Source organism: Stenella coeruleoalba (genome assembly GCF_951394435.1).
Source record: "Stenella coeruleoalba genome assembly, chromosome: 20".
NCBI lineage: Eukaryota > Metazoa > Chordata > Mammalia > Artiodactyla > Delphinidae > Stenella > Stenella coeruleoalba.
The window spans coordinates 58,447,229-58,472,001 of NC_137166.1; the positions used below are offsets into that span (position 1 = coordinate 58,447,229).

General features: G+C 48.3%; 1 protein-coding gene and 1 long non-coding RNA gene across 2 annotated transcripts; one reads left to right on the top strand and one right to left on the bottom strand.

Moving 5' to 3' along the window:
* Positions 1-848: 848 nt before the first annotated feature.
* On the top strand, positions 849-23,253 carry ZNF274 (zinc finger protein 274). The gene is given in 9 exon segments (XM_079908008.1): positions 849-883; positions 1,307-1,382; positions 2,125-2,251; positions 3,020-3,115; positions 17,074-17,556; positions 20,254-20,345; positions 21,373-21,499; positions 21,918-22,819; positions 22,821-23,253. Coding segments are annotated over 8 exon segments (1,887 nt in total). The 5' UTR covers positions 849-883; positions 1,307-1,349; the 3' UTR covers positions 22,848-23,253.
* Positions 3,194-16,219, bottom strand: LOC307179155. The gene is made up of 3 exons (XR_013825330.1): positions 14,534-16,219; positions 11,701-11,833; positions 3,194-6,591 (listed from the first exon to the last, which is right to left on the bottom strand). It is a non-coding gene; the product is annotated as an uncharacterized lncRNA (long non-coding RNA).
* Positions 23,254-24,773: the final 1,520 nt, after the last annotated feature.

The following is a 24,773-nucleotide window of genomic DNA, read 5'->3' on the forward strand; positions in this document are numbered from 1 at the left end:
CCCCCAATCCTAGGCCATAAATCCCCACTTATTCTGGTTGTATTCAGAACTGATCTCAGTTCTACACTGGAGTCTCCCTTCCCCGGTTGCAATAGTTTATTGAACAAAATCTACTTTCACCGCTTTAACTTCCGTCTAGCTCTGGTTTACCGTAGACAACAGCCACGCCCCCATCCCTGTGTCTTGGGTCCACTTAACTCTGCCCATCGCACAACTTGAGTAGACAGTCCTGACCCCCACTCCCCTCCCTGGGCCTGGAGGACATTTAGTCTCAACCTCTGCACACTTTGGGGCAGGCCCGTCCCTCTTTTCCTCCCAGGACCTCCGGCTGATTTCAGTCCCGTCTCCAGAACATTTCCCACCCTCCCAACCCGCCCCTTTTTCCTCTCCATTAGACGTGGACGCACCTTTAGCACCGCCCTCTTCCCAGAACTTGGCAAGACTTTAGCCCCGCCCCCCCGCACTTCCGGCCCGCCTCGCCTCCCCCTACGTTGGGTGTGAGCAGAAGCTCGCCCCGCCCCTCAGCACTTCCGGCCCTGCCCCGCCCAAGCTTCCCTTTATCCACTTCCGGCCGGTCCCATGCGTTAGCAGCCCTCGTGGCAGCGTGTGGATCCCTCCCGGCCTGCGTCGTCGCCCACCCAGGTGCTGTGGCCCAGCGGCCTGACTTGCCCCTCCCAAGGCCTCCTCCTGCCCAGCGGGACCGCCGAGGGCGCTCTCCCCCGCCTGGGCTTCGCCCGCCGCCCCGAGTTGGCCGGCCAAGATGGCCGCCGCCCGCTAGGTGGGGCGCACCGCGCCGCGGGGGTGCCTGGGAGTTGTAGTCCAGGCCGGCGCGCTGACGCACTTCGCCGCGGGCCGACGGGCGCCATTGTGCGCTGCGCGCGGGGTGAGTGCGGCGGGAAACTTGCGCCCGTCGGGGGTTCAGTTCTAGGGCCGCTCCGCGGGGAGCGCCGAGCCGCGGCCCCTACCATACCAATCGTAGCAGCCCAGAGCCAGCCTCGCCTGCCGTCCTTCCGCCGTGTGGCCTTTAGGGGCAGTGGGAGTCGGGGACTCGGGGCCCAGAGGACGCGGGGCGGGGCCACCCCCTCCCGGCGCTTGCGGGCAGACGGGGGCGGGGGGCGATTCCCTCTCGGTGAGGAAGGTGGGAAACCGTCCTTTTGCGTGTTCAAGAGCAGGTGGAGACATTCCTTTAGGGCGTCTTCCGAGGTGGGGAATGGACTTGTCATTTCCTGTTGATTGGGCCGAGGGGGGCGGGGGGCCTTGGCGTAGCGCTCATGCCCCTCCCACCTCCCAAATTCGACCTTCTCAGGATTCTGCCCACTCCCACGAGACACGTTGAGGAAGAGGAAGGTATGGCCACCGGGCTTCCGACGGCCTGGTTCCGTGTGAGTAGAGGCTTCTTTATGAGTTTGAGTCTACCCCTGGATTTGGGAGCGGGGGTGGCGGGCTGATGGTGGGACACCACCTTCCCTGAGATGCCCCCGGGCCCCGTAGCATCTCGGGAAGGGGAAGGGGAGGGAGAGTGGATGGGAAGAAGAGACCCTAGTTAGTGGAGTGATAACAAGTTACTTTCCAAGGGAGTGGTTAGAATAGAGGTCCAAGTATGGGGGATACTAATTTACCGTTTAAACTGGGGGTGGGATGGGGGTATGCATTGTCAGGTCTAAGCAGGGATCAGGCTTATATTTAAACAGTACTTTGGCATTAGAGCTTAGTCCCTGAGAGAAGAGAGCTGAGGATGAATCTTTGACAGGTGAAGGAAGTAGAAGCAGTATGGGAAGTGGGTGGGGGCTGAAGGCTGGGGTTTGATCATTCAGCTCACACAATCTCCTAGCAGGAGGTATACACACTGATACAAATGTTGGAATCCCCAGGTCAACAAAAAATGGAGAGGTTTTCAGAGAATGAAAAACCTTCTCCAGCCTCATGGGTTGTCTTCCTTGCTGTGACCTGATAGGGTCAAGCTTGGGTTTGCTGTTTCAGACAAATGCAGGAACTCATGATGAGACACACCTGGAATGCTCAGGTCACCGTGTTGATTGTGCCTACATGTGCTCAGTCAGCCTCCCCTTCCTGTCAGCATGGGTGACAACAGGCCCTGGCTGAACACGCACCTGTGGGTTTTAGGAACCAGTGATCTTTGAAGATGTGACCCTGGGTTTTACCCCGGATGAGTGGGGAATGCTGGACCTCGAACAGAAGTCCCTGTACAGGGAGGTGTTGCTGGAGAACTACAGGAACCTTGTCTCAGTGGGTAAGGATGGCCTCTGTGTCAATAAAGATCTGCGCTTTGCAGCACGAATGTGGTGCCTCTGAAGTGTGTGTCTGCTTCGGCTCAGCCTGCAGGGATCCGAGTTCAGATGTCAAGGCCCTGGAGCCTGAGGGAGAGGGCTTTACTTTGTACCCATTGGAAAAGGGCAATTTCACATATAACTTCTGAAGCTTTACCTAGTCCATCGTCAGAGGCGTTGAATACCAGGGAGGTGGGTCTATCAGGAATGTTTCCAGATGCCGCAGTGGATGTTTACTGTGTTTGTAACAAGAATTTCAGGACGGGGTGTCTGTGTCTGACAGCTCAGGAGTATCATCAGAGACCCTCATCCTTTCCATCTCTCCATGGTTAGCGTGAAGTTTTCCATTCTTAGGTTAGTATATGCATGGCCGTGATGCCAAGCATCATGTCCATGTTCAAGGCAGAAAGAAGGAGAGACGGCAACCCTGGCTAGTTCTCTTTCTACAGCTGTCATACAAAAAAAAATAAAAATGCCTTAGGCCCCCAGCTGACAAACTTCCCTTTGTGTCTTGCTGGCCAAAACCAGGTCCCAGTGCCTCCTTTACTGGCAAAGGAGTCCAGAAAAGCAAGCAGCTGGCAAATGGGATGGGTAGGGTTATTAACACTGCCCTAGACCAGAAGTCATGCCCTAGCAGGGGAGAACACAGGGACAGAATCGCTACAGCAGGAAAGTATTTTCTCCCAAACACAGACCCCCGCCCCAAGCACTGTCTCTTTTCCCTTGGGCAGAACATCAGCTTTCCAAGCCAGATGTGGTGTCTCAGTTAGAGGAGGAGGAAGAACTCTGGTCGGTGGAGAGAGGAATTCCTCGAGACACCTTTTCAGGTGAGAACCAGGCACATGGGAGTCCTGGCACGGGAGTCCTGGTTAGTGAGGAACTAGTGTCTTAGAAAAGGAGGTGGATGGGGAAAACCCCCAGTGGGGTGTTGTGATGAGTAGCTGCAGACATGCTGAATCAAGCCCTGCATTTTCCTCTGGCTTCAGAATCAGGGTGTACTGCTTGGTTGAACATGAACATGAACCTGTTGCCGGTGCCATGTTGGCAACAGGGGCTCCCTCACCCTGCTTCACTCATTGTCTAACTGCCCTTCCATCCTGTCATCTCCAGTAACTGGTGTGTGTCTCTGGCTAGATTTTTTAGATACATTTACATTTATGGATATATGTTTGTTTGGGGAGGTGTTTCCATACTCAGTGCAGACAGGTCTGCATCATTCATTTTAACAAATGCAAGTGTAGTCCACATTTGATTTTTTTACTTTCTTTGTTTTTTGCGGTACGCGGGCCTCTTACTGTTGTGGCCTCTCCCGTTGCGGAGTACAGGCTCCGGACGCGCAGGCTCAGTGGCCATGGCTCACGGGCCCAGCTGCTCCGCGGCATGTGGGATCTTCCCGGACCAGGGCACGAACCCGTGGCCCCTGCATCGGCAGGCAGACTCTTAACCACTGCAGCACCAGGGATGCCCTGATTTTTTCACTCTTGATGGACATTCAAGTTGTTGCAAAAAACTTCCTCGCATACTTTTTTTTGCACTCAAGGTGGTTTTTTGTAGGTAAGGATTTCTAGAAATGGAACTTAGAATCAACCAAGATGTAAGTGAAAAAATCTGGTAGCAACAAACTGCTAAGATCTTTTAAAATACATATAGCTGCTCAAGAACATGAGAGCTTTTCCTTTTCATAAGATACCAGCGATTTATAGTCCTCTTTTAAGATTTTCAGATCTGATGGGAAAAGATATGTTCAGTTTAGTTCATATTTCCCTCATGAAGTTGCACGTATTTTCATAAGTTTACAGATCATTTGTATTTTTGCTTTTGTTAGTTTATGTGTTTTCCCTTTTCCTATTTGGTTTGTCTTTTGCGTGTGTGTGGTCAGGAGGACTCTATATACTATATGTTATGGATGTTAATACTGCAAATACCAGTCCAACATTTACCTTTTTTTTTTTAAAGGGCTTCAAATGCTTGGCCTTTTTATTTATTTATTTATTTATGGCTGTGTTGGGTCTTCATTTCTGTGAGAGGGCTTTCTCTAGTTGTGGCAAGCGGGGGCCACTCTTCATCGCAGTGCGCGGGCCTCTCACTATCGCAGCCTCTTGTTGTGGAGCACAGGCTCCAGATGCGCAGGCTCAGTCGCCGTGGCTCACGGGCCTAGTTGCCCCCGCGGCATGTGGGATCTTCCCGGACCAGGGCTCGAACCCGTGTCCCCTGCACTAGCAGGCAGATTCTCAACCACTGCGCCACCAGGGAAGCCCCAACATTTATCTTTTACCTTTATTTAGTCTCCATAAAGAAGTTTTATGATTTCAGATATTTTTTCTTTCAAATCTGTCTTTACTCCTATTCTAGGTTTCATGTCATACATAGGCAGGTTGTACCAATACTTTTGTCAATTCTGGTATTTTTGTGGGGGGGGTAGCTGTTTCCTATAACTGGGTTTCCTTGTGTATATGATGTGGGGCACAAGTTTTTTCAACACCGTTTTCTGACTTGGTTCTTCTCATTATTGGAAACGCCGTCTTTATCACAGACTTAATTCCCATAGTCATCACCATGTGCAGGCCTTCTTGGCCCCTTATGCTCCCATGGTCTCTGTCAGTGTCTGAGTAAACACCATATTGCTGTACTTACTGTAACTTTACAACAAACTTGGATAAATGGTAGTTCCTCTCATTATTTAAAAAAAACAACACATCTGTTTTCAACCAAATGAACTCACCATCAGCTTGTCAGGATTCATTGAGAAAATCTTGTTAGAAGGTGTCTTACATTTGATTGGATTCAGACATTCCTTGATGCAGAACTGGTCTCAGTTGAGTTTTGGCACAGGTGTACAGAGGGATGTGCTTACCTCACTGTGCTAGTCAGGCCTTCCAAGTGCTGCTGGGAGTTCACTGTAGTTGCTGTTAATCTGCTCAGGTTAATCATCCCTTGCAGTCTTCCTTAGTTGTTGCAGATGAACCTGTCATGCTGCTAAATTCTCTTATTATTTGTAACAGTTTTGTTAGAGTCTCACTAATTTTCTCAGTACAAAGTCATCTTACTGGCAAGTATAAAGGAGGAGGCAGTTGTATTATTTTACTTCATTTGCACGATCATGTAATTGCATTCATGATTATGATTATCTGGTACTTCCAAAACACTGGGCTGAGAGTGTGATGATTTGAGTATCCGGTCTTAGACTTAAAAGGGCAAGTCTCTAGGTTTTGACAAGCATGCTGCTGGATTCTGTGATTCAAATCAGTTTTTATCTGGATAAAGAAATAGTCACCTCACCCTTTCTAATAAATGAAAATTAGTAATAGCCCCAATTTCCCTCCTCCAAAGCGACCATGGGGATTTTCTCATTTGAACAATTAACAGTGACATAATCATAGAAGTGCCCTTGTTGTAATGTGTTGCTGGTGTCTGCTAACTTATTTTTTTAGGGTTTTTGCATCAATATTCATAAATTAGGTTGGGGATTAGGTGGTTTTCTTCTTTTTGTTTGTTATTTTTGGACACTTCTGTATCAGAGTGTACTGGCTTTATAAGGAGAACTTTGGGTGTTCTGCCCGCCTTTGTTCTCTGCTCTCATGAAAGTGGCTTCGGAGCAACCTGGCAGTCTTCAGCTGTGAAGCCTGCACCCGGCCCCATCTTTGGTGATGACCTTCTGTTTGCCACAACATAGACTAGAGTCTTCACTGAGTCTTTGTCCCCCTTTCCTGGACTCCTTTGTTAGCCTGATGGCTCAACATTAATATTTTTTCTTTTCCATATTCACGTCATTCCTTTCATTCTCTACAGTGAAAACCTCCCTTCTAACCATGAGCACAGGTCACTAAACCAAACCTTACCTGGAAGGTCCCCAGCAACACAAGCACTTTGTATTCACCCAACATGGTTTCTTTCCCCCCGGTTGATCCAGCCTCCTAAGGTCTCTTCCCATCTTTGTGGCTCTGGCTTAGGTCTGTGTCTCATCCTCTCTGGAACTTAAGTCCCATGTGGGCAAACCTCCCAGGCATGCAATTCTGGATGGTCTAGTAGTTTCCTAAATCTAGCTGCTGTCAGGGGGCATTGGGCGCCTATGGTTCTGCACATCTCAGGGGAGCTGGCTTGACAGGTGACAGGAGATTCAGGGGTGGTGCTCCAGAACGAGAGACCTTGTGCAGGGAGGCTTACCAGGACAATTGCAGGCTAGGCCTGAGGTGATAGGTGCTTAACACGTTTCTGCTGTGTCACAAAGAGTCCTTTATGTGATTTTTTTTCTTCCACTGCTTCCCCTTTACTTCACAAATATTTGTGGAAGGCCTCTTGTGTCCTATGCAATATAAAAACAAAAACAAAAACAAAAAACTGTACACTTAGGTAGTAAGCCAAAGACCTAACATAATCCCTGCCATTGTAGACTCCTTAGTCTAATAGATGACAGCCTTCTACAAACAAGCTACATAGATATAACTGTGTAAACACAAACAGTGGTAAGTACTGAGAAGAAAAAGAACATGGTGTAAAGTAGGGAGCAATGGGGAATTACTCTAGAAGAGTTGGTCAGGTGACAATGCAGGGGTGAGATTTAAGCCGATTCCTGAAGAAAAGAAAGTCAGCAGACGTAAGAGTGGTGGGGAAGAGCTTCCAGATACAAACACCACTTGGGGTTACTGTGAGAATGGAGCAGGCATGGCACATTCTGGGAATGGAAAGTCACCCACTGGGCTGGGAGGAGGTAACCGAGGTGTACTGACGTGCAAGTTAAGTTTGGCAGAGCACACAGCGCTTCCACTGTGAAGGGGGTTTGATTTTCATTGAGTACGTGTGTGGTGTGCTTTTCACAGCTCACTCTGTGAAGATGGAAGGGCACAGACGGAAGCAGGCAGCAGGCTGTGGTAGCATCTAGGGAAGAGGTGGCAATACCTGGCCTGACAGCATAGTAGCAGGGTTGGGGAGAAGCTGGCTCCTCCCCATTCGTAGGTAGATTCAGTGGGGCTAGTTGAGTAATTGACCCAAGAGAGCAAAGGAAAGGAAGGTGCCAAGAACTGCTCATAGGTGAAAGCTTCAAGGGATTTCCTGTGACTATTCTTTGTAACATATGTATTTACTATATATATATTTTTTTAAGGTATCAGTATTTCATTTTAAAAATACAATAACAGCGATATTACGACCCTGGAATTTTTGGCATTAGTCATTGACATGGTTAAGTCTGATAAAGGCAGAGACTTTTGAAGGGTGGAAATAGAGGTTTTCTTTGGTTTTTATTTTTATGTTGAAATAATTTTAGGTAAACAGTTAGTTGACTAGTACAAAGAACTACCTAATAGCTTTCACCTAGATCCAAATGTTTTTAGAACTCTCCCATGTCTTGACTGGTTCTGTTAATGAAGTATGAATGAGGGGGGACTTAGAAACACCCAGGTAGAGGTTTGTAAAGCCAGCTGAATGTATCTGCCTGGACCTCCTCTTGAGGCAGTACATAAAAACATGGGAATCATAGGTGTTTGGAATGGCCTGCTTTACTATTAAGAGAACTTCTCATCTCCTGCAGTGGTCTCTTTCTCCCAGCACTAATGTAGCTGTGCCTCTCCTCAGTGCAGAGAACTGGAACTGAATGAAAGCTAGGCCTCTCTGATGCAGCTCATTTTGCATGTCTTCAGCTCTCCATGACAGTAAAAATGGCAGCATAGGCATTGGTTGAAGTAGAAGGGAGACTGGATAAATGCTGAAGACAGGTATTCATCTTCAAGAAGGCACTAATTTGAAGAGATGCTATGAAGATAAGGAATGTGGAGAAATACTTGATGGCACTCAAATCTTCCACCTTCTCACTCAGTGTTCTTCAATAAAGTATTACTATATGTGTGGTTTGGGTGGAAAGCTTGAGACATAATCTAGATTTAAACATTAGGAAAGCAATAAAGACACTATTTTGAAGGTCATGACTGTAGGAAAGCCTGAAGGATACTTAACTTTTTTTGACTGGTTAAGAATTTAAGCAGGAGAAGAGCCCTGCAAATATGAACGTGGCAACTCTCAAATTAGTACAAACATCAATAGAAAAAAATAGCTTGTACAAGAAGATTTTTTTGTTGGGAGGAAGAGAAGGAAATTCTTCTCCAGATTTCATCCTTTGTGTAGCCTGAGAGGACTCACATGGGCTATATAAAACCAACATGTGGGGGATGTAGGAAATCAATTGTTTTATACAAAGGATAATTCTTTCAAGAACAAGACTAGTGTGAGAAAGCCTATTCTCAGCTCAGCCTTTAAGAGAAAGCTCACACAAGAGACCCTGAATGGAGGAAATCCTTTTCATCGTGAGTTTTCAACATGAGAACTCAAACATGGAAGAAATCTCAGGAATATAATCATAGCAGGAAAGGCTTCTGGCCTGATATAGTCTGATTTGAGAGAATTCATACTGGACAAAAAGTTCCAGTTCTGTTCAATTTGAAAAACTTCTTATACCAAATAATTATATCTGAGAACTCTGAAATCATGGGAACATGACTGCTATGGAAAGGTTTCATGAATAGCTCTCTTTTTCAGCATCATAGAAGTCATACTGGAGAGTGTCTGAGAAAATAATTAGTGTTAGGAAGGTTTCAGGAGTCACAGAACCCACTGGCAAGAAGCCCTTCAGTAGGAGTCCTCATTGTGTTCAGATCAGAGGACTCATATGAGAGTAGACTCTCAATGCAATATGCACAGGCAAATCATTAATCTTAGCTCTCACCTTATTTGACAGAACAACAGAAAAACTTACACTGAAAAGAACCACACTTAATAATATAAATGAAATGTCTCATTGTTTTTATGTCAGATAGGTCATAAGGAAGGCGAACTCTGCAAAACTTTGATCACGTAAGGATAGCCATCCCTTGGTATCCATGGGGGATTGTTTCAGACTCCTATGGATACCAAAATCCGTAGATGCTCAAGTCCCTTATATAAAATGGTGTAGTACAGTGCTCGCTTTGGCAGCACATATACTAAAATTGGAACGATACAGAGAAGATTAGCATGGCCCCTACATAAGGATGACATACAATTCATGAAGCGTTCCATATTTAAAAAGAAAATAAAGTGGCGTAGTATAGTCAGACATGAAGGGTCAACTGTACAAATATATAGTAAAACATTCTGTTTTTCCAATTTGGGTTCTATTATCTATCTGATGTGAACATCTAGAACAGATGTTAAGTAGCATGGGTGAGAGCATGCATCCTTATTTCAGTTTCCCTTGTAAGTCCCCAGTTCTAGGACAATGACTGACTTTCTAGCTCAGGAAACTGTTGAGAGAATAAATGGTTGGAAAATTTTCAAGAGACAAGAGGGAATCTTCAAAGAGGAGACTCTGAAGACTAGGCCAGGCTCTGAGACAAGAGAGTAGGTAAGGGATGATAAAGGGAAATCTTAAGATACTGCTACAAAGAACTTTGAGAGGGTCACATCCTTGGGGACGGTGCAGAAGTCTACAATCTTGAGTGACCATCAAACATGTTTTGGCAGGAATCCAGCCTATCAGGGTGTGGTCACATACTGTGCAGTCTTTATTCAAGAATACTTTATGTTCTCTGTTATCATCCATCTATGTGTTCTCTAGGACCATGTAATCTTAATCCTTTTATCTGGGGACCACTCTCTCTGGTGTCCAGATACAGTCCCTGGAGTAATTTCAAAGCCTGAAGTGCTTTAACTGTTAATTGAATAAGAAGGAAAGTAAATGAACTAAGCATTTGACTCAAACCTTTTTTGGCGAAAAAATACTTCCAAAAGTCCTGAGGGAAAATAAGATAAAAGCAGGAATAAATGAGTCAGAAATGAAGAAGAAAAAAAGCCCATTTTCTGGATAGACAGAATAAATAAAAGGCAAACTAAAAACCTATACAGGGAAAAGAAACTCTATTCAGATATTCAGCAATACATGTAGTTCTCATTATAGTACTTTACCCAACTGTTATAAAGAATAAGCCAGCTCTATGTACTGATATGAAACAATCTCCAAGAAATATGTATTTCTTAAAATATATATCTTTAACATACATATCTTCACATATATAAAGATATATAGATGTACATGGGGTTTTTTTTCTTAAAACTATACACACACCAAGTATGAATGTGTCAATTGGTTATCATTGGGAGAATACAGAAACTGATAGAATGTAACTGTCTCCCAAGAAGGAAACTGGGTGGGAGGGTGACTTTCCATTTTTAGAGGTGCTGCCGGTAACTATGCTTATAAAATGGAAACGACTGTCTTCTTCCTGCTATGTCACCAGTTCCTGCCACAACGTAGGTGCTCAGTAATTATTTGTTGAGTACAGGAAAGAACCAACAATAAGATGGAAAGATTTCTGGAAAAGTGTAAAGTTGGCAAAATTGGTCCCAGGAGAAATGTAAAAACCAACTTTTTCTTAGAACAAAGTGGCCAGTTAGTTGTGTTTCTATATTGACCTGGGCAGTGAATATTTTCCAGCTTCCTGTTAAAAGATAGTTTCCATGGAACATGAGCTACTCAATGACAACACAGGGTGCTATGTTAACAGGTTCTTCTGCAATGTATACATAGCATCGTTCTCACCAAAGCACAAAATGAGAAAAATATTGAAAAGGAGGAAATATTTGTAGCTTGTAACAATTAACACCTTTTTTAAAAAAATCTAATCCTCTGAAATAGCTATAAGAGTTGAGCAGTTGCAACAGATTGCAAAATACAGAAGCGAATAGCTCTGGCTTATACCAGGAATAACCAATTTAACACAGATAGAGGATAGATTTTGTGAGTGATACTTTTTTGAAATGGAACCTAAGAATAAATTGTTAATGAGCAGGCTCTATTTGGAGAAAGTTATGTTAGAGTGCCATGGAAGACTTAAGTAAGTACTGTAAAAGCACTGACTTCTTTTGAGAGCTTACAAAGGCTAGAAGTGTGTGAAGTCCCTTTCTTAAGTCCTATAAGTCCTCCACAGAAGTGCTGCTGTGGGAGCATGAATACAAGTCCCTGACCTGGCTGGTCTGGGAAGAAGCAGGTGGGGTGCAAACCAAGTGTCCTCTTACCCCATGGCCTGCTTAGGCTCCTAAGTAAAAGATGGGAACTTTGTAGCAACAGCCATCCTCCCATGGTAACTTCAGATGGGACACTCACAGTGCCAGTGAGATTTCCTGAAATTTGAAATATGGCTAAATCCAGACATAAGGCTAAAAGGCCCAAATGTCTTGGTGAACCGTTCACCAAGGCACTTAGTAGCTGTGTTGTGTCAACAAATACTGCTTGAGCACCTGCCAAAATGCCAAGTACTGTTATAGGGGTGGGTCACCACGATGAACAGGGTGGAAAGGCCCCCTGTCTCACTAGGCTTACATTCATTCTAGAGTAGCCACTGGCACTTGTGGCTGATTAAATGTAAACCAACTAAAATGAACTTACCAGTCAGTTCCTTAGTCGCACTGGCCATCTTTCAAATGTTCACTGGTCACCTGCAGCTAATGGCTACTGTGTTGGACACTGCAGATCTAGAACATTTCCTTCACCAAAGAAAGTTCCACTGGGCAGTGCTGTTCTAGAGAAGGTGGAGAGAGAAATTAGTGAGTCAGATACTTTAAGGTGGCAATCAGTGCTATGAAGAAAAATGAAACAATAGGGTATCTATCAAGGAGTGGGGAAGCATGGGTAGGCAATACTAGTTTAGAACTGGGCAGGAAGATAGCTCTGAGATGATGACATCAGAGCTGAGAGCTGGATGGGGAAGGAGATCAAGGTGGAGATGCTAGGAGAGACTATCAGGCAAGTGCAATGACTTCTGGATAAGACACATTTGGGCACGTTTGAGGAAAAGTAAGAATAGTTGCTGTGTGAAGCCCTCTTTGGTGTAAGGGGCATAAAAGAAGAGGGTTTGGATCCCAGCTGCTCCCTTCCCCAGTGTGTGGCCTTGGGCAGGTTCCTATCCTCTCCCAGCTTGGATTTCTTTTGTGTAAAGGTTGGACGCTATTGCTTAGTGGGGCTGTGGTGGTGTAAAAGCCCAGGTCCTGGGGGGCTTTCATGAAATGGTAGCTACTGTTACTGATTCAAAGAGTTTGACTGATGTAAAGATCGTCATAAGTGGCTTTGGCAGATCCTCCTCTGGATCTGGCCTAGGGGTTTCCAATGCACGAGACCCAGTTAGCAGCCTTAGTGGTGCAGTGGGGGAGACACGTTTAGAAGGCGATATAGCAGGGTGCCCAGCAGAGCTGAAGAGAGTGATGGGGAAAGGAGAAAGGGTGAGAGCTGGGGGCATCCTGGACAAGGAGGAAGAGGGACAGGGGAGTATGCAACAGGGATGAGGGGAGCTGACCCTGCCCCCGCCCCCCAACAAGCTGGTAAAAGATCATTGTAATTAGTTACTATTATATTTGTGGACTGGTAGCCCTAGTGTACCTGGTTAATCAGTCCGCGTTCCCTAGGAAAGTGGGCACGTGGGCACTATGAAGGAGACAGCTTACCTGGAAAGGAGCAGCAGAGAGAACATGAGAGTAGAAAACGGTAATTAGAAGAAGAAAACAGCAGCTCCCATCAGCCTTTACTATTGTTCATGCAGTACTGGCTTTGGGTCCCTAATCACTTAGGACTTAGGGGAAACTGAGGCCCAGAAGAATTAAGCCCCTTGCCCAAAGGCTCAGTGAATTTGTGTAATAGCCCCCTAGCTAGATAGGGGAGTTGCAGGGGAGGGGACTAAATTGCCCAAATTCCCCCCAGGGTTATTCAGCTGGTGGGTTGAAAGCCAGTACTTGGAGCTGCAGCTGATAGGGATAATTTTATGCAGCCCCAGGCAGGTAGGTGGGAAAGTGGGTGAGTCAGTCAGCCCTGCCTCAGTGAGGTGGGGATCCAGTTTCAGCCTTGTTAGCTGGTAAACACAGCTGTCAAGTGGGGCGAATACTTTTCTGGAACGGACAGCCGTAAGGATTACCTTACAGGTTTTGGGGAGTGGTCCAAGAGATGAGACGGTTAGAGGACTGAGGTGCCTAGGATGACATTTACCCATGGGTTTAGAGGCTTGTGGCCATCTCACATACTGCAGAGCACCCTGTAGGTGCTTTATGACAACTGCAGAACCAGTGTCCGCCTGAAGGGCTGCTACAGCAGGGGGAAGGCAAATACACTGGAATCTCAGCGCCAAAAACATCGGCAGAGTTCCTGACATCCAAACCCAGAAAGGCTCTACAGTTTAAAACTGTAAACATTTTCAGTGAGCATTCAATGCAAGATTCTAAGAAAACACCCTGGTGCCCCCGAGGATAAGAGGAACTAAATATATGATCAAGATTAAAGGAGAAGGGGTGGGGATGGAGGGGATGAAGTAGAATAAAAAGGACCCAACGTGGTTTTTTTAAAGGAGAAAGCATTAAATAAAAATTCCTCTGATTAACCAAGGAATACAAAACGGAAATTTCAGAACTTAAATAGCTATGAAGCAATACGGAAAATTAAGTTTGTTCTTAAGTGTCATGCATGATTATTGCTCAAAATGGTGCCTGTGGCCCAACACGGAGCCGCTAGGGAGCCCCACGCCCACCCCTTGTGGGGGCTGCTTCTCAGGCCAGTGTTGCTGAGATTCTGGTATAAACTCCTATCTCCCAAGTTATCCTCAGAGAGAAATTCCAACCAAGCCTTAAGAGCTGTTAAGAGCTGTAAGTGAAAGAAAAGTGAACTAAGCTTTCAAATCAAGAATGACCGGGTGGTGGTGGGGATTACCCTCCAGAAATCCTAAGGAACAGGAAGGGAACTAAATGCTCAAGATAACGCAGATATGAATTGGGCGGGCAAGCCTCCCGATGAAACTAACTCAAAACCTTATTTGGGAGGAAGTGGGGGGAAGAGGTTAGAAGTGAGAGATCAAATGCCTGCCATGATTTTTATCAAGGAAAAAGTCACTTTAAACGTAGGAAAGAAGCGACTGGCAGCGGCCGATAAGCCACAGTATGGCCCAGGACCTGTTTTTCAACCCTGGAGCGCCCAAGGCCAGTCTGGGGTGGCGGGGCGGCCCCACCCGGCACTGGGCGACTCCTGACCCCGAGCTGACTCACTCGGATAGCGCGCCAGCAACGGGCGACGCCCGTGAGGTCCGTGGAGGCCGCCGCCGACCCGAAGTGTGCAGTCAGGAATTTCCGAGAAGGGAAGACAAAGCCGTAAGGAGACAGGGGAAGAATGTGGGGGCGGGGGAGGAAAGTGGGTGGGGAATCCGGGTGGTCGTTGCTCTCGGGGAAAGCGGCCGCGCTCCCCTCACCCCGCGTCACCCAACGGGGAAGACCTGCAGCTCGGATAGGTGTGTGTGGAGGCTGCGTCGGCGTCGCCCCAGGACGCGTCCACCGTCGCCGGGGAGGCCGGGAGAGAACGCGAGTGGAGGCCAGAGGCGAAAGCCCCACCACTGGCCGAGCAGCCACCATCCTGCCAAGGGCCTCAGGCTAACCCAAACCCTCAACATGGCGGGGCCGGAAGTCCGCGGCGTGGAGGCTCCTGGGAATTGTAGTGAGGCGGGTGCCTGACGCACTTCCGTCCAGGCCGGAAGCCGCGGCCCCGCGCTCCTGGAGCTCTGAGAGGAGCGAGTGAGGCTTCAGGGTCGGGGTGGGTGGGGCATGGGCTTTTACCGCTTCACCCTTTGGAGGAGGGGCCGGGCGCGCTCCGCGGACTCAGCTAAAGCCAGCTCCCCGGCAGCCCACGCTGTCTGATAAGTGCGCCCGGTGGACGATGTGGCAGGTGCTTGGGAGGCCGCAGACGGCGAGGAAAAGCACAGAGGCAGCGTATGCAGGGAGCCGCTGCTCCTAATCGCTTCCTGAGTCTTTTTTTTTTTTTTTCTAACGCAATTGTAATTACTCCCACAGTAGTGTGAGCAAAGTTGCTCCTGTGCTCCAGGGATAGAAAGCCAAATTCTGACAGCAGGAGTTTGCAGCAAACTAAGAGTTTATTGCGTGGAGACAAGTCTCAGATCCACTCCAACTTGGTCTTTGAGTTAGGGGTGTTTTAAAGGAAGAACTGAGAGTCTAGGGTTAATCATCGTTTTGTGACATTACTTAATCGTGGTTTCAGAAGTCATCATGTCTCTGGTTTAGGATTCTCTGGCTAGGTGGTCCATGGTTCCAGGATCTGTTAGCTCATATTACCGTGAAGAGATAACTTGAATTTGTACTTTAATGATGTTGTCAATCACAGCAGTATTGGTCATCTGACACTGGTTGATTGATGTTCAGTTAGCACAGGATTGAGATCAGCAGGGACAAGAAAGGGGATAAAGTTTTGGATAACAGAGGTTAATCATAAACTCGGCAGGGGGATTGGTTTTAGGGGGACTCATTCAATAGTAATTTCCTGTTCTGCTTTTTACTTCATGTGACAGGAACATTTCTATGTTGTCATAATCCCCCTAAAACCAGTGTATTAATTTTTTTAATGCTTACATGGGAATCTTTCACAATTTTCTTGACCTGTGTTTTAACACTACCTGTGTCTTCCAGTTTTATTTCATCATTTACCACATTGCTAGGAAGTGAGTGTTGTGGAAATAAAGACCACTCAGAGGAGGACATGCAGAGGCTACTTACTCAGAGCCCACCCTAGCAAGGTGGTCAGCCACCGTCCCTTATGTTCGGTAGAGACTAAGGCAGGCTGGGAGTGGGAAGATTCATAGTGGAAAAAAGGAGAAGGTTCTGATTGGAGATTATTGGCTTGGGGTCAAAAAGAAAACTCTATAAAACAGAAATCTAACCAAAAATAAATCATAGTCTGTGTTATTTACTTTTTTTAATTTATTTTTTTAAACCTCTAAGTCATTTAGAATTAGCATTTCTTCTTGGAATTATAGAGAGCTTCCCTTAGCATTTCAGGACCATCCTGGAGTTCTGTTCAGCAAATGCTCTGTGGACTCTATGACAAGATCCAGTGTCCCTGCCTTTCCCAGACATCCTTGTTCTTGGCCCCCATGGAGGTGGGATCAGGTTCTATTCCCCTCATGGCTGCAGGCATATACAGCATAACAATTCTTGTTATCTCTTGGTCTTTTTTTTTCCTTCTATGTTGAGATATAATTTATATACCATAAAGTTCACCCTTTGAAAGTATACAATTTAGTGGTTTTTACTATGTTCACAAGGCTGTGCAACCATAAGTATGATCTAACTTCAAAACAGTTTCTGCATCCCAAAGAAGAAACCCTGTATCCCTTAGCCATCACCCCAAAGCCCTTCAGTTCCCCCATCTGGAAACCACTCATCTGCTTTCTGTCTCTATATATTTGCCTATATTGGGCATTTCATATAAATGGAATTATACAGTATGGGGCCTTTTGTGTCTGGCTTCTTTCACTTAGCATAATGTAGTCAAGATTCATCCATGCTGTATAGCTAGACCATATTTTGTTTGTCCATTTATCATTTGATGGACATTTGAGTTGTTTTCCCTTTTTGGCAATTATGAATAATGCTGCTGTGAACATTCTTGTACAAGTTTTTGTGTCAACACATGGTTTCAATTCTCTTTGATTGAAACTCCTGGATCATGATATAACTCTGTGTTTAACTTTTTGAGGAGCTGCCAGACTGTTTTGCAAAGTAGTGTAGCAGTCTGTATTCCTACTAACAGCGCACAAGGGTTCCAATTTTTCCACATCCTCACTAACAGTTGTTACCACCCATCTTTGATAATAGCTATCCTAGAGAGTATGAAATTGTATTTCACAGTGGTTTTGACTTGCATTTTCCTGGTGGTTAACGATGTTGCTCACCTTTTCATGCATTTTTTGGCCATCTGTCTTGCTCTGCTTTTGACTTACAGAGTGTCCTGAGGCTCAGTTGGACCCTCAGTTCCATCCTTTTCCTGCTGGGAATCCCCTGATGAAGATCGAGGTTGTTGAAATCCTCACACTGAACGAGGAGGTGGCTCTTCCCCGGAATGCCCAGATCCGCGCCCTCTATGCTGAAGATGAGGGCCTGAGCCCAGACATCCTCAGGGAGCCCACTCAACATCTGGATAAGCATCCAACTGACCCTGAGACCGCTCGCCAGAGGTTCCGGGGATTCCGCTTTGAGGAGGTGGCAGGGCCCCGAGAAGCCCTGGCCCGGCTGCGTGAGCTGTGCCGCCAGTGGCTGCGGCCCGAGGTTCACTCCAGGGAGCAGATGTTGGAGTTGCTGGTGCTGGAGCAGTTCCTGGGCGCGCTGCCCGGGAAGCTCCGGATGTGGGTGGAGTCGCAGCACCCAGTGGACTGCCAGGAGGCAGTAGTCCTGGTGGAGGATGTGACCTGGATCTCTGAGGAGGAAGGTGAGTGCAGTGGAAGACTGGGGAGACAGCAGTTCCTGTGAAGGCATCTTGGAGGGTGGGGGCGAAGGAACCCCAGGCTTCCTGGGAGGGGTAGGGGAAGGCTGGTGCCCACTCCATCTACACCAAGGGCATCTGCTTCCCCCCCCCCAACCCCAGTTCATGAGTCAGAGCTTTAGATACTTGCTTGCTGACGTGCCTGTCACTACCCCTGGGCCAAGGCTCTGAGAATGGCTTCCTCTCTGGACCCTTTTGTGGAAATGGAAGGTCTCAGGCCCCACGTCAGAGCTGCTGAAACCCTTGGGTGAGGCCTGGCACTGCATTCTTTAATGAGCCCTCCACACATTTCTGATGGAAGCCAGCAGATAATGTGCTTCATTTTCATCCCTCTGGGATCCCTGCTATATCAATATCAGTCACACAGGTGTTGTATTTCTGGTACGCCTTCTCTTTTTTTTTTTTTTTAATATTTATTTATTTATTTTACTATTTGGTTACACTGGGCCTTAGTTGCGGCAGGTTGTCTCCTTAATTGCGGCTCGCGGGCTCCTTAGTTGTGGCAGGCGGGCTCCTTAGTGACAGCATGCGAACTCTTAGCCGTGGCATGAATGTGGGATCTAGTTCCCTGACCAGGGATCGAACCCGGGCCCCCTGCATTGGGAGCGCGGAGTCTTAAACCACTGCGCCACCAGAGAAGTCCCCTGGTGTGCCTTCTAACATCATACACTCAGTGGAGGCTGTGGATAAAATGGTGACTGAGATAGACAGGACTCATGGACTTACGAGCTCAACAAGCCTCCAGTCTAGCAAGAAAGATGGGAGTCTGACAAATGAACGTGTGTTTGACGGTGTGGGGTAGAGAGGGTAACGGTGGTGGTGGGCCAGGGGGACGGCACAGGTTCGGGACGTATTTGGGAGCCAGCCTCCATGAGGCTTGATGTCCTTCAAGCTGAGTTCTGTGGAGCGCAGACCCTGCTCTCTGTGTCTGTGATGGGTACCTGGAAGATGTTTCTTGAGTGAATGCGTGATTGACTGATTGATTTTGATGCTTGAGGAGGAGGGGGGAATCTGAGGCTGGATGGTGGGATTCAGAGAAGAGGGCTTCCTGGAGAAGCAGGTGCGGGGAAGGAGAGGGGCAGGTGGCAGTGGGAGTGGTCTCTTCCACAGGCACCGAGTCTGGGGTGCTGTTGTCTGCAGGGTGAGGGCCCCAAAGTTATCCACATTGGAACCCCTTGAACCTCACATGGCAAAAGTCATTTCACATGTGTGATTAAGTTAAGGATCTTGAGGCGGACGGATTATCCTGGATGACTTGGATGGGCCCAATGTCATGAGGGTCCTTATGAGAGGCAGGCAGGAGGGTCAGAGTCAGAATAGGAGATGTGAAAACTGAGGCAGGGGTGACACAACGAAAGTGTCACGAGCAATGTATTTTACATAGCCTCTAAAAACTGGAAGGAGCAAGGAGTATGTTCTCCCTGAAGCCTCCGGAAGGAATGCAGCCCTGTGAACACTTTGATTTTAGCCCTTCGAGGCTGTGTCAGGCTTCTGATCTCCGTAATTGTAAGACAGCAAATTTGTGTTATCTTGAGCCACTGGCATGGCAGCTTGTTACAGCAGCACCAGGAAACTAATATAGGTGCCAGGGAGGCAGTTGTTGAGCTCACTGAGATGAAAGGCAGTGAGTCCGTTTCACACCTTGGGGGTGAATGAAACCAATTAGTGTTACAGGGGACAACAAAAGAGGCCTTCCAGGGAACCCTATGAGTCCTGCGTTTGTGGTCAGCATGTCCATTGAACCTCTTGGGCATGACTGCCACAAGCCTTACACAGAGTGGCCCAAGGGAGAAGGACAATATATTGAAAAAGTCCAAGGGTGATCCAGCTTCAGGCATGGCTAGACCCAGCAGCTCCACTCATCTTCAGGATTCGTCCTCTCTGCTATATCATACTTCTGCTGGCCTCTGATGGCTTCACTCAAAGGCACTGTTTCCATGTAGGGGCTCCCAGGATGGAATTTCTCTTTCCTAAATGTTCCAACAGATGCCCCTTTGGCTCTGATTGGCTGGCTGGGGGGCCCATGTTCATCCCTGATCCAGTCATTTTGGCCAGGAGGAAGCAACGGCCTGCTGGACCAGCCTGGGTCACATCGTGTGTCCTCCTTGATAGTGGGGTGGCGTCATCATTATAGAAGCCCAAGGACCATGTGAGGACACATAAAGAAAGTCAGACATCGAAGAGCCATGGTCAAGAGGGGCCATAAAGCCAGGCAGAGCTGTTTTCTGAGGTGGAAGAAACTTGGTAAAATTTGCATCAAGATGGGTTTGGGGGAATGAGTCTGGTCCTGGGGCCAGGGGAAGTTCCCCACTCCATGGTGTAGCAGGAAGGAAGGATGAAGGGGTGGAGGGCGTGGAGGCCGGAAATGGGGTCTTTGTCTCTGAGGAGAAGGTGTGAGGCCAGCTGCTGAGGTGAGCGTGGAGGTGAGGCAGCTACTTCAGTGGAGGGACTGGGTCCGGAACAGTCCTTGGAAGGGGAGTGGATGGGACCCGCAGTGGGGACAGTGGTGCCCTGTGGTCACACACATGGGGATTTGGACACAAGCTTTGAGAGAAGAATGAGGGGCACGATAAGTTATGGGTCCCGGAGATAGACGTGGGCTGTCCTTGCCCCACCTAACCCTGCGCTGCCGTCTCTTCCCAGCACTGCCCACCCAGGGCCCCACCAGCTCTCTCCAGACCACAGCTCAGCAGGAGGAGGACATGGCCACCAGGCTGGTGAAGGCACTGCCTGAGGTGAGTGGGGAGTGTCACCCTTTCCTTCTCTGGTCCCAGCATCCCCTGCAGGCCTCCCACAGGCAGGCCTTTCAGAGTGCTGAGTGTGAAGGGCGACTGTGGTGTCATTGGAGACCACGACAGGGCACAGTGACCAGGAGCCGGGAAATCTGGAGGGAAGAGTGGGGAGGGGCCAAGCGTTCGCAGCCTCGGGCCCAGGCGTCCAGATCAAGGCTGGATCCCAGTTAGAACAAAAGAGGCTTCATCCTTCAGAAACGCAGAGCTGGGTGTTTATAACTGAAACAAAGCCTGGGATTTGCATCAAAATCATCAGAGCTGGGGTGTAGACGAAATAGGACTGGCCCTGTCTTGCTGCCTGTTGAGGCTTAGAGAGCAGCCAGTGATGGTGTCTGTGTGATCTTGGTCGGGGCTTACATCTGGCTTGAGCATAGGAGTGAATTTATCAGCTCTCGTGTAATGAGTGGTCTGGTGCAGGCTTCAGGCACAACTGTATTCAGGGGCTCCAGCCTCTTCCTTCTCAAGCAGGCTCTGCCCCTTTTGGGCAAAATGCCTCCCGGATCCAGACAGAGGGCGGTGGGAAGCCTCTTCCTCCCGGAGTGCTGGTCAGCTCCTCGGAAAGGACTCATCACGGTGCGGCCCAGGCAGCCACCCCAGCCCCAGGCAACCCCTGTCCCCATGGGGAGGGGCTGTTCCAGAATGGGGTATGCCCAGGGAGGTGCAAGGCTGGCCCGAGGGGTGGTCTCCGGTGGGAAGTCATGGGGAAAGGGTAGAGGCGGTTTGTTTGTGGCACTCTGTAGTTCCTTGTGAAGTAGGGCTCTTCCTCCAGCCTGGGCCCCAGACTCTGGTTTTGTGAGAGCAGACCCATTGGACTTTTTACAGGCCCCAGTCAGTGTTTCCAAGCAAACCTTCAAAGCTGGGGCATCCCAGCACAGTGAGCTCTGTCGGAATGTCCCCGCCAGCCTCTCTTCTGTCCCCAGCAAGGACTCCCTGACCCTCCTGCTGAAATACAAGGTGTGTGACATTGCAGGAACCAGTGACCTTCCTGGATGTGGCTGTGGACTTCAGCAGGGAGGAGTGGGGGCTGCTGGACCTGACACAGAGGACCGAGTACCACGACGTGATGCTGGAGACCTTTGGACACCTGGTCTCTGTGGGTAAGGCCCTCCACGCTTCCGGGACTGGGATGCCATGGGGGCTCTGAGTCAGGGCTTACACCCTCTCTGGGCCCTGGACATGCCCTCGAGTCCCCTGCACCGTCCAGGGCCTCTAGCTGACACTACATTGGGAGGGATGGGGCTCGTAAGAACAGAGGCAGCCTCAGGTCCAGTGAAGGACCGATTTGCTGTCCACCCTGAGGGTGAATGAGAACAGGGACTCAGAGCTGGGAGACGCCCGCAGCCCTTGCCCAAGCTCGGTGTGCCGCTCTTTGCTGCTTCACTGCTTTCAGTCTCCCTCCCCAGGGTGCATGACTGTACTTGGAAAACACAGCTTCTGGACATTTAATTATGTCGTACTGTCGACCCGTTTTAGCACTTTCTGTTTACAGTGTCTGTACCTTTGTGTTTCTTTCAGGGTGGGAGACTACTCTGGAAAGCAAACAGTTAACTCCAAACCCCAACACACCTGAGGAAGAGCCAGCCTGCCACCTGAAAGTGGAGGAATTCTCGAGGGATGACACCCAGCCCTCTACCTCCGGAGACACCTTGCAGGCTGGGGCCCCGGAGGTCTTGGACACAGCGTTGAAACCAGTAGTGCTCACTCAGGAAAAAACCCTCCCTCAGAAGCCACCCGGTGAAAGCCCCAAACCCCAGGCAAGCACAGGTCCCGACACAAGCCACATCTCCCTTCAGAAGGCCATTCCTAGAAAACGCTTGCGCAAGCGTGACCCCAGGGTCAAAAAGACGACACACAACCCCTGTGTAAAACTTCATCAGAAGAGTTGCGGCAGGGGAAAGGACCAGGAGAGCGGGAGCTGTGGGAGAACCTTACCCCGGGGCACTCAGCAGATCACGTTTATGCGAATTCACAAAGGGAGCCAGGTGTGCCGATGCAGCGAATGTGGGAAAACCTTCCGGAACCCCAGGTACTTCTCCGTGCATAAAAAGATCCACACGGGAGAGAAGCCCTACGTGTGTCCGGACTGCGGGAAGGCGTTCGTGCAGAGCTCCTCCCTCACGCAGCATCAGAGGGTTCACACTGGGGAGAGACCCTTTGAGTGTCACGAGTGTGGAAGGACTTTCAACGACCGCTCGGCCATCTCCCAGCACCTGCGGACTCACACCGGGGCCAAGCCCTACCCATGTCAGGACTGCGGCAAAGCCTTCCGCCAGAGCTCCCATCTCATCAGGCATCAGAGGACTCACACCGGCGAGCGCCCCTACACCTGTAACAAGTGCGGAAAGGCCTTCACCCAGAGCTCGCACCTGATAGGGCATCAGAAAACGCACAGCGGGGTGAAATGCAAGAAGAAACAGCCTACCTCGTAGCCCTCAAGCCAGGTGAAGAGACATCGCCTTTGCAGCCTGATCCTGCAGTGTCACATGAGCGAGCCTGGTTGAGATTCCGGACTGAATGTGGAAAGCCTTGAGTGATGAAGTTCTCAAGACCAAAGGATGACCAGGGAGACCGCCCTGCACCTAAGTCAGTAAGAAAAGCAGTGGGGAGTATCGCTAATGAATACATCAGTTGGAAAAACATTTAATTTTTCGCTCAGTTGATTTGCCATTTTAATTTGTTTGTTCATTGGTTATTAAAAGTGATATTAGTGAAACCTGAAAATGCTTATAATCTGTTTAAAAAGCCAGGTACCAAAAAGTCTGTGCACTGATATTATATTTGTGGTAAAGTATTTATGCATATGGACAAGGATTGAAAGAGAACCTAGATAAATAAACTATATATTTCTGTGGTAGGATCTCTGTGTGTTTTTTCCCACTTATTTGATTAAATGTTTTTTCACTAATGACTTGATTAAAAGAAGCAATGTTAAAACAAAAGTGGTGGGCCCTGGGTAGACCTGGGAAGTTGTGCTGGGGTAGATAAGGGGAGTGGGGGCCGAGGCAGGTGAAGGAAATGCTCTGGGAGCATGATCAGCGGGTGGCAGGGCAGGTGGTTGCACGAACCTCCTTCAGATGAATGGACATCTGTCAGGATTATATGAGGAGCCTGGATGATGAGCTGGAGGATGATCAACCAAGGGAATGGTGGATGATGTCACCAGGAGGGCCAGCAATGCCCTCGTCTCATGGCAGGAGCCTCTGTACTCACCACTCTCAATAAAAGAAACCTGAAGGTAATAAATGCTGAGTTAGGAAAGATATAAGGCTATATGGATAACTTAATATCATAAGCTGACTTCTTCAGAAGGTCAGAGAAACTCACCTCCGAGGTGAATGGAAGAGTTTCCACTTTCCTTAGCGTAGGATGAAATGATGCAGGATTTGAATATACATGCGACTTCCCTGGTGGTCCAGTGGTTAAGACTTCACACTCCCAATGCAGGGGGCCTGGGTTCGATCCTTGGTCAGGGAACGAGATCCCACATGCATGCTGCAACTAAGAGTTCGCATACCACAACTAAAAGATCCCCCCATGCCACAACGAAGATCCTGCGTGCGGCGACTAAGACCTGGCACAGCCAAATAAATAAATAAACTGGTGGTTCCTAATCTTTCCCCAACCGCACGTAATTCACATTTGTACCACCCAGCATTACAGTCATAAATTTGTGGTCAGGGCCCAGGATGTGTCTGAATATCCTGGGTGGAGGGTTGTGAGTGGCAGAATGATGGCCCCCAAAGATGTTCACTGCTAATCCCTGGAACCTGTGACTATGGTACCTCACGTGGCCAAAGCGACTTTGCAGATGTGATTACATGAGGATTTTGAAACGGAGATAATCCTGGATCATCCCAGCGGACCCAGTATCATCACAAGGGTTGTTACAGGAGGGAGACAGGAGGATCTGAGTAAGAAAAGAAGATATGGTGACAGAAGCAGAGATTTGAGTGACGCAGGACCATAAACATAGGAATGTGAGGGGCCTCTAGAAGCTGGAAAAGGCAGGGAAATGGATTCATTCCCTAGCGCCTTCAGAAGAAATGCAGTACTGGCAACACCTTGATTTTAGCCCAGTGATAGACTTCTGATCTCCAGAGGGTAAAATAATAAATCTGTATTGTTCAAGCCACTGGGTTTGTGGTAATTTGCTTCTGCAGTAATAGCAGGGGGTGTACATGATTTGAAAGTTTCCACCAATGGATACTGTACCCAAAGGGATGGTCTATCCCTCCAGGAAGCACTGGATCTGGGAAAGGGAGAGGGGACAGGCACTGTGCCTAGGGTTGGCAAACCGCAAGGAACTAGGGGCTTGGAATTGTGTGGAATGCTTCTCTGTTCTCACAGAAACATGGAGATTGCATAGGAAAT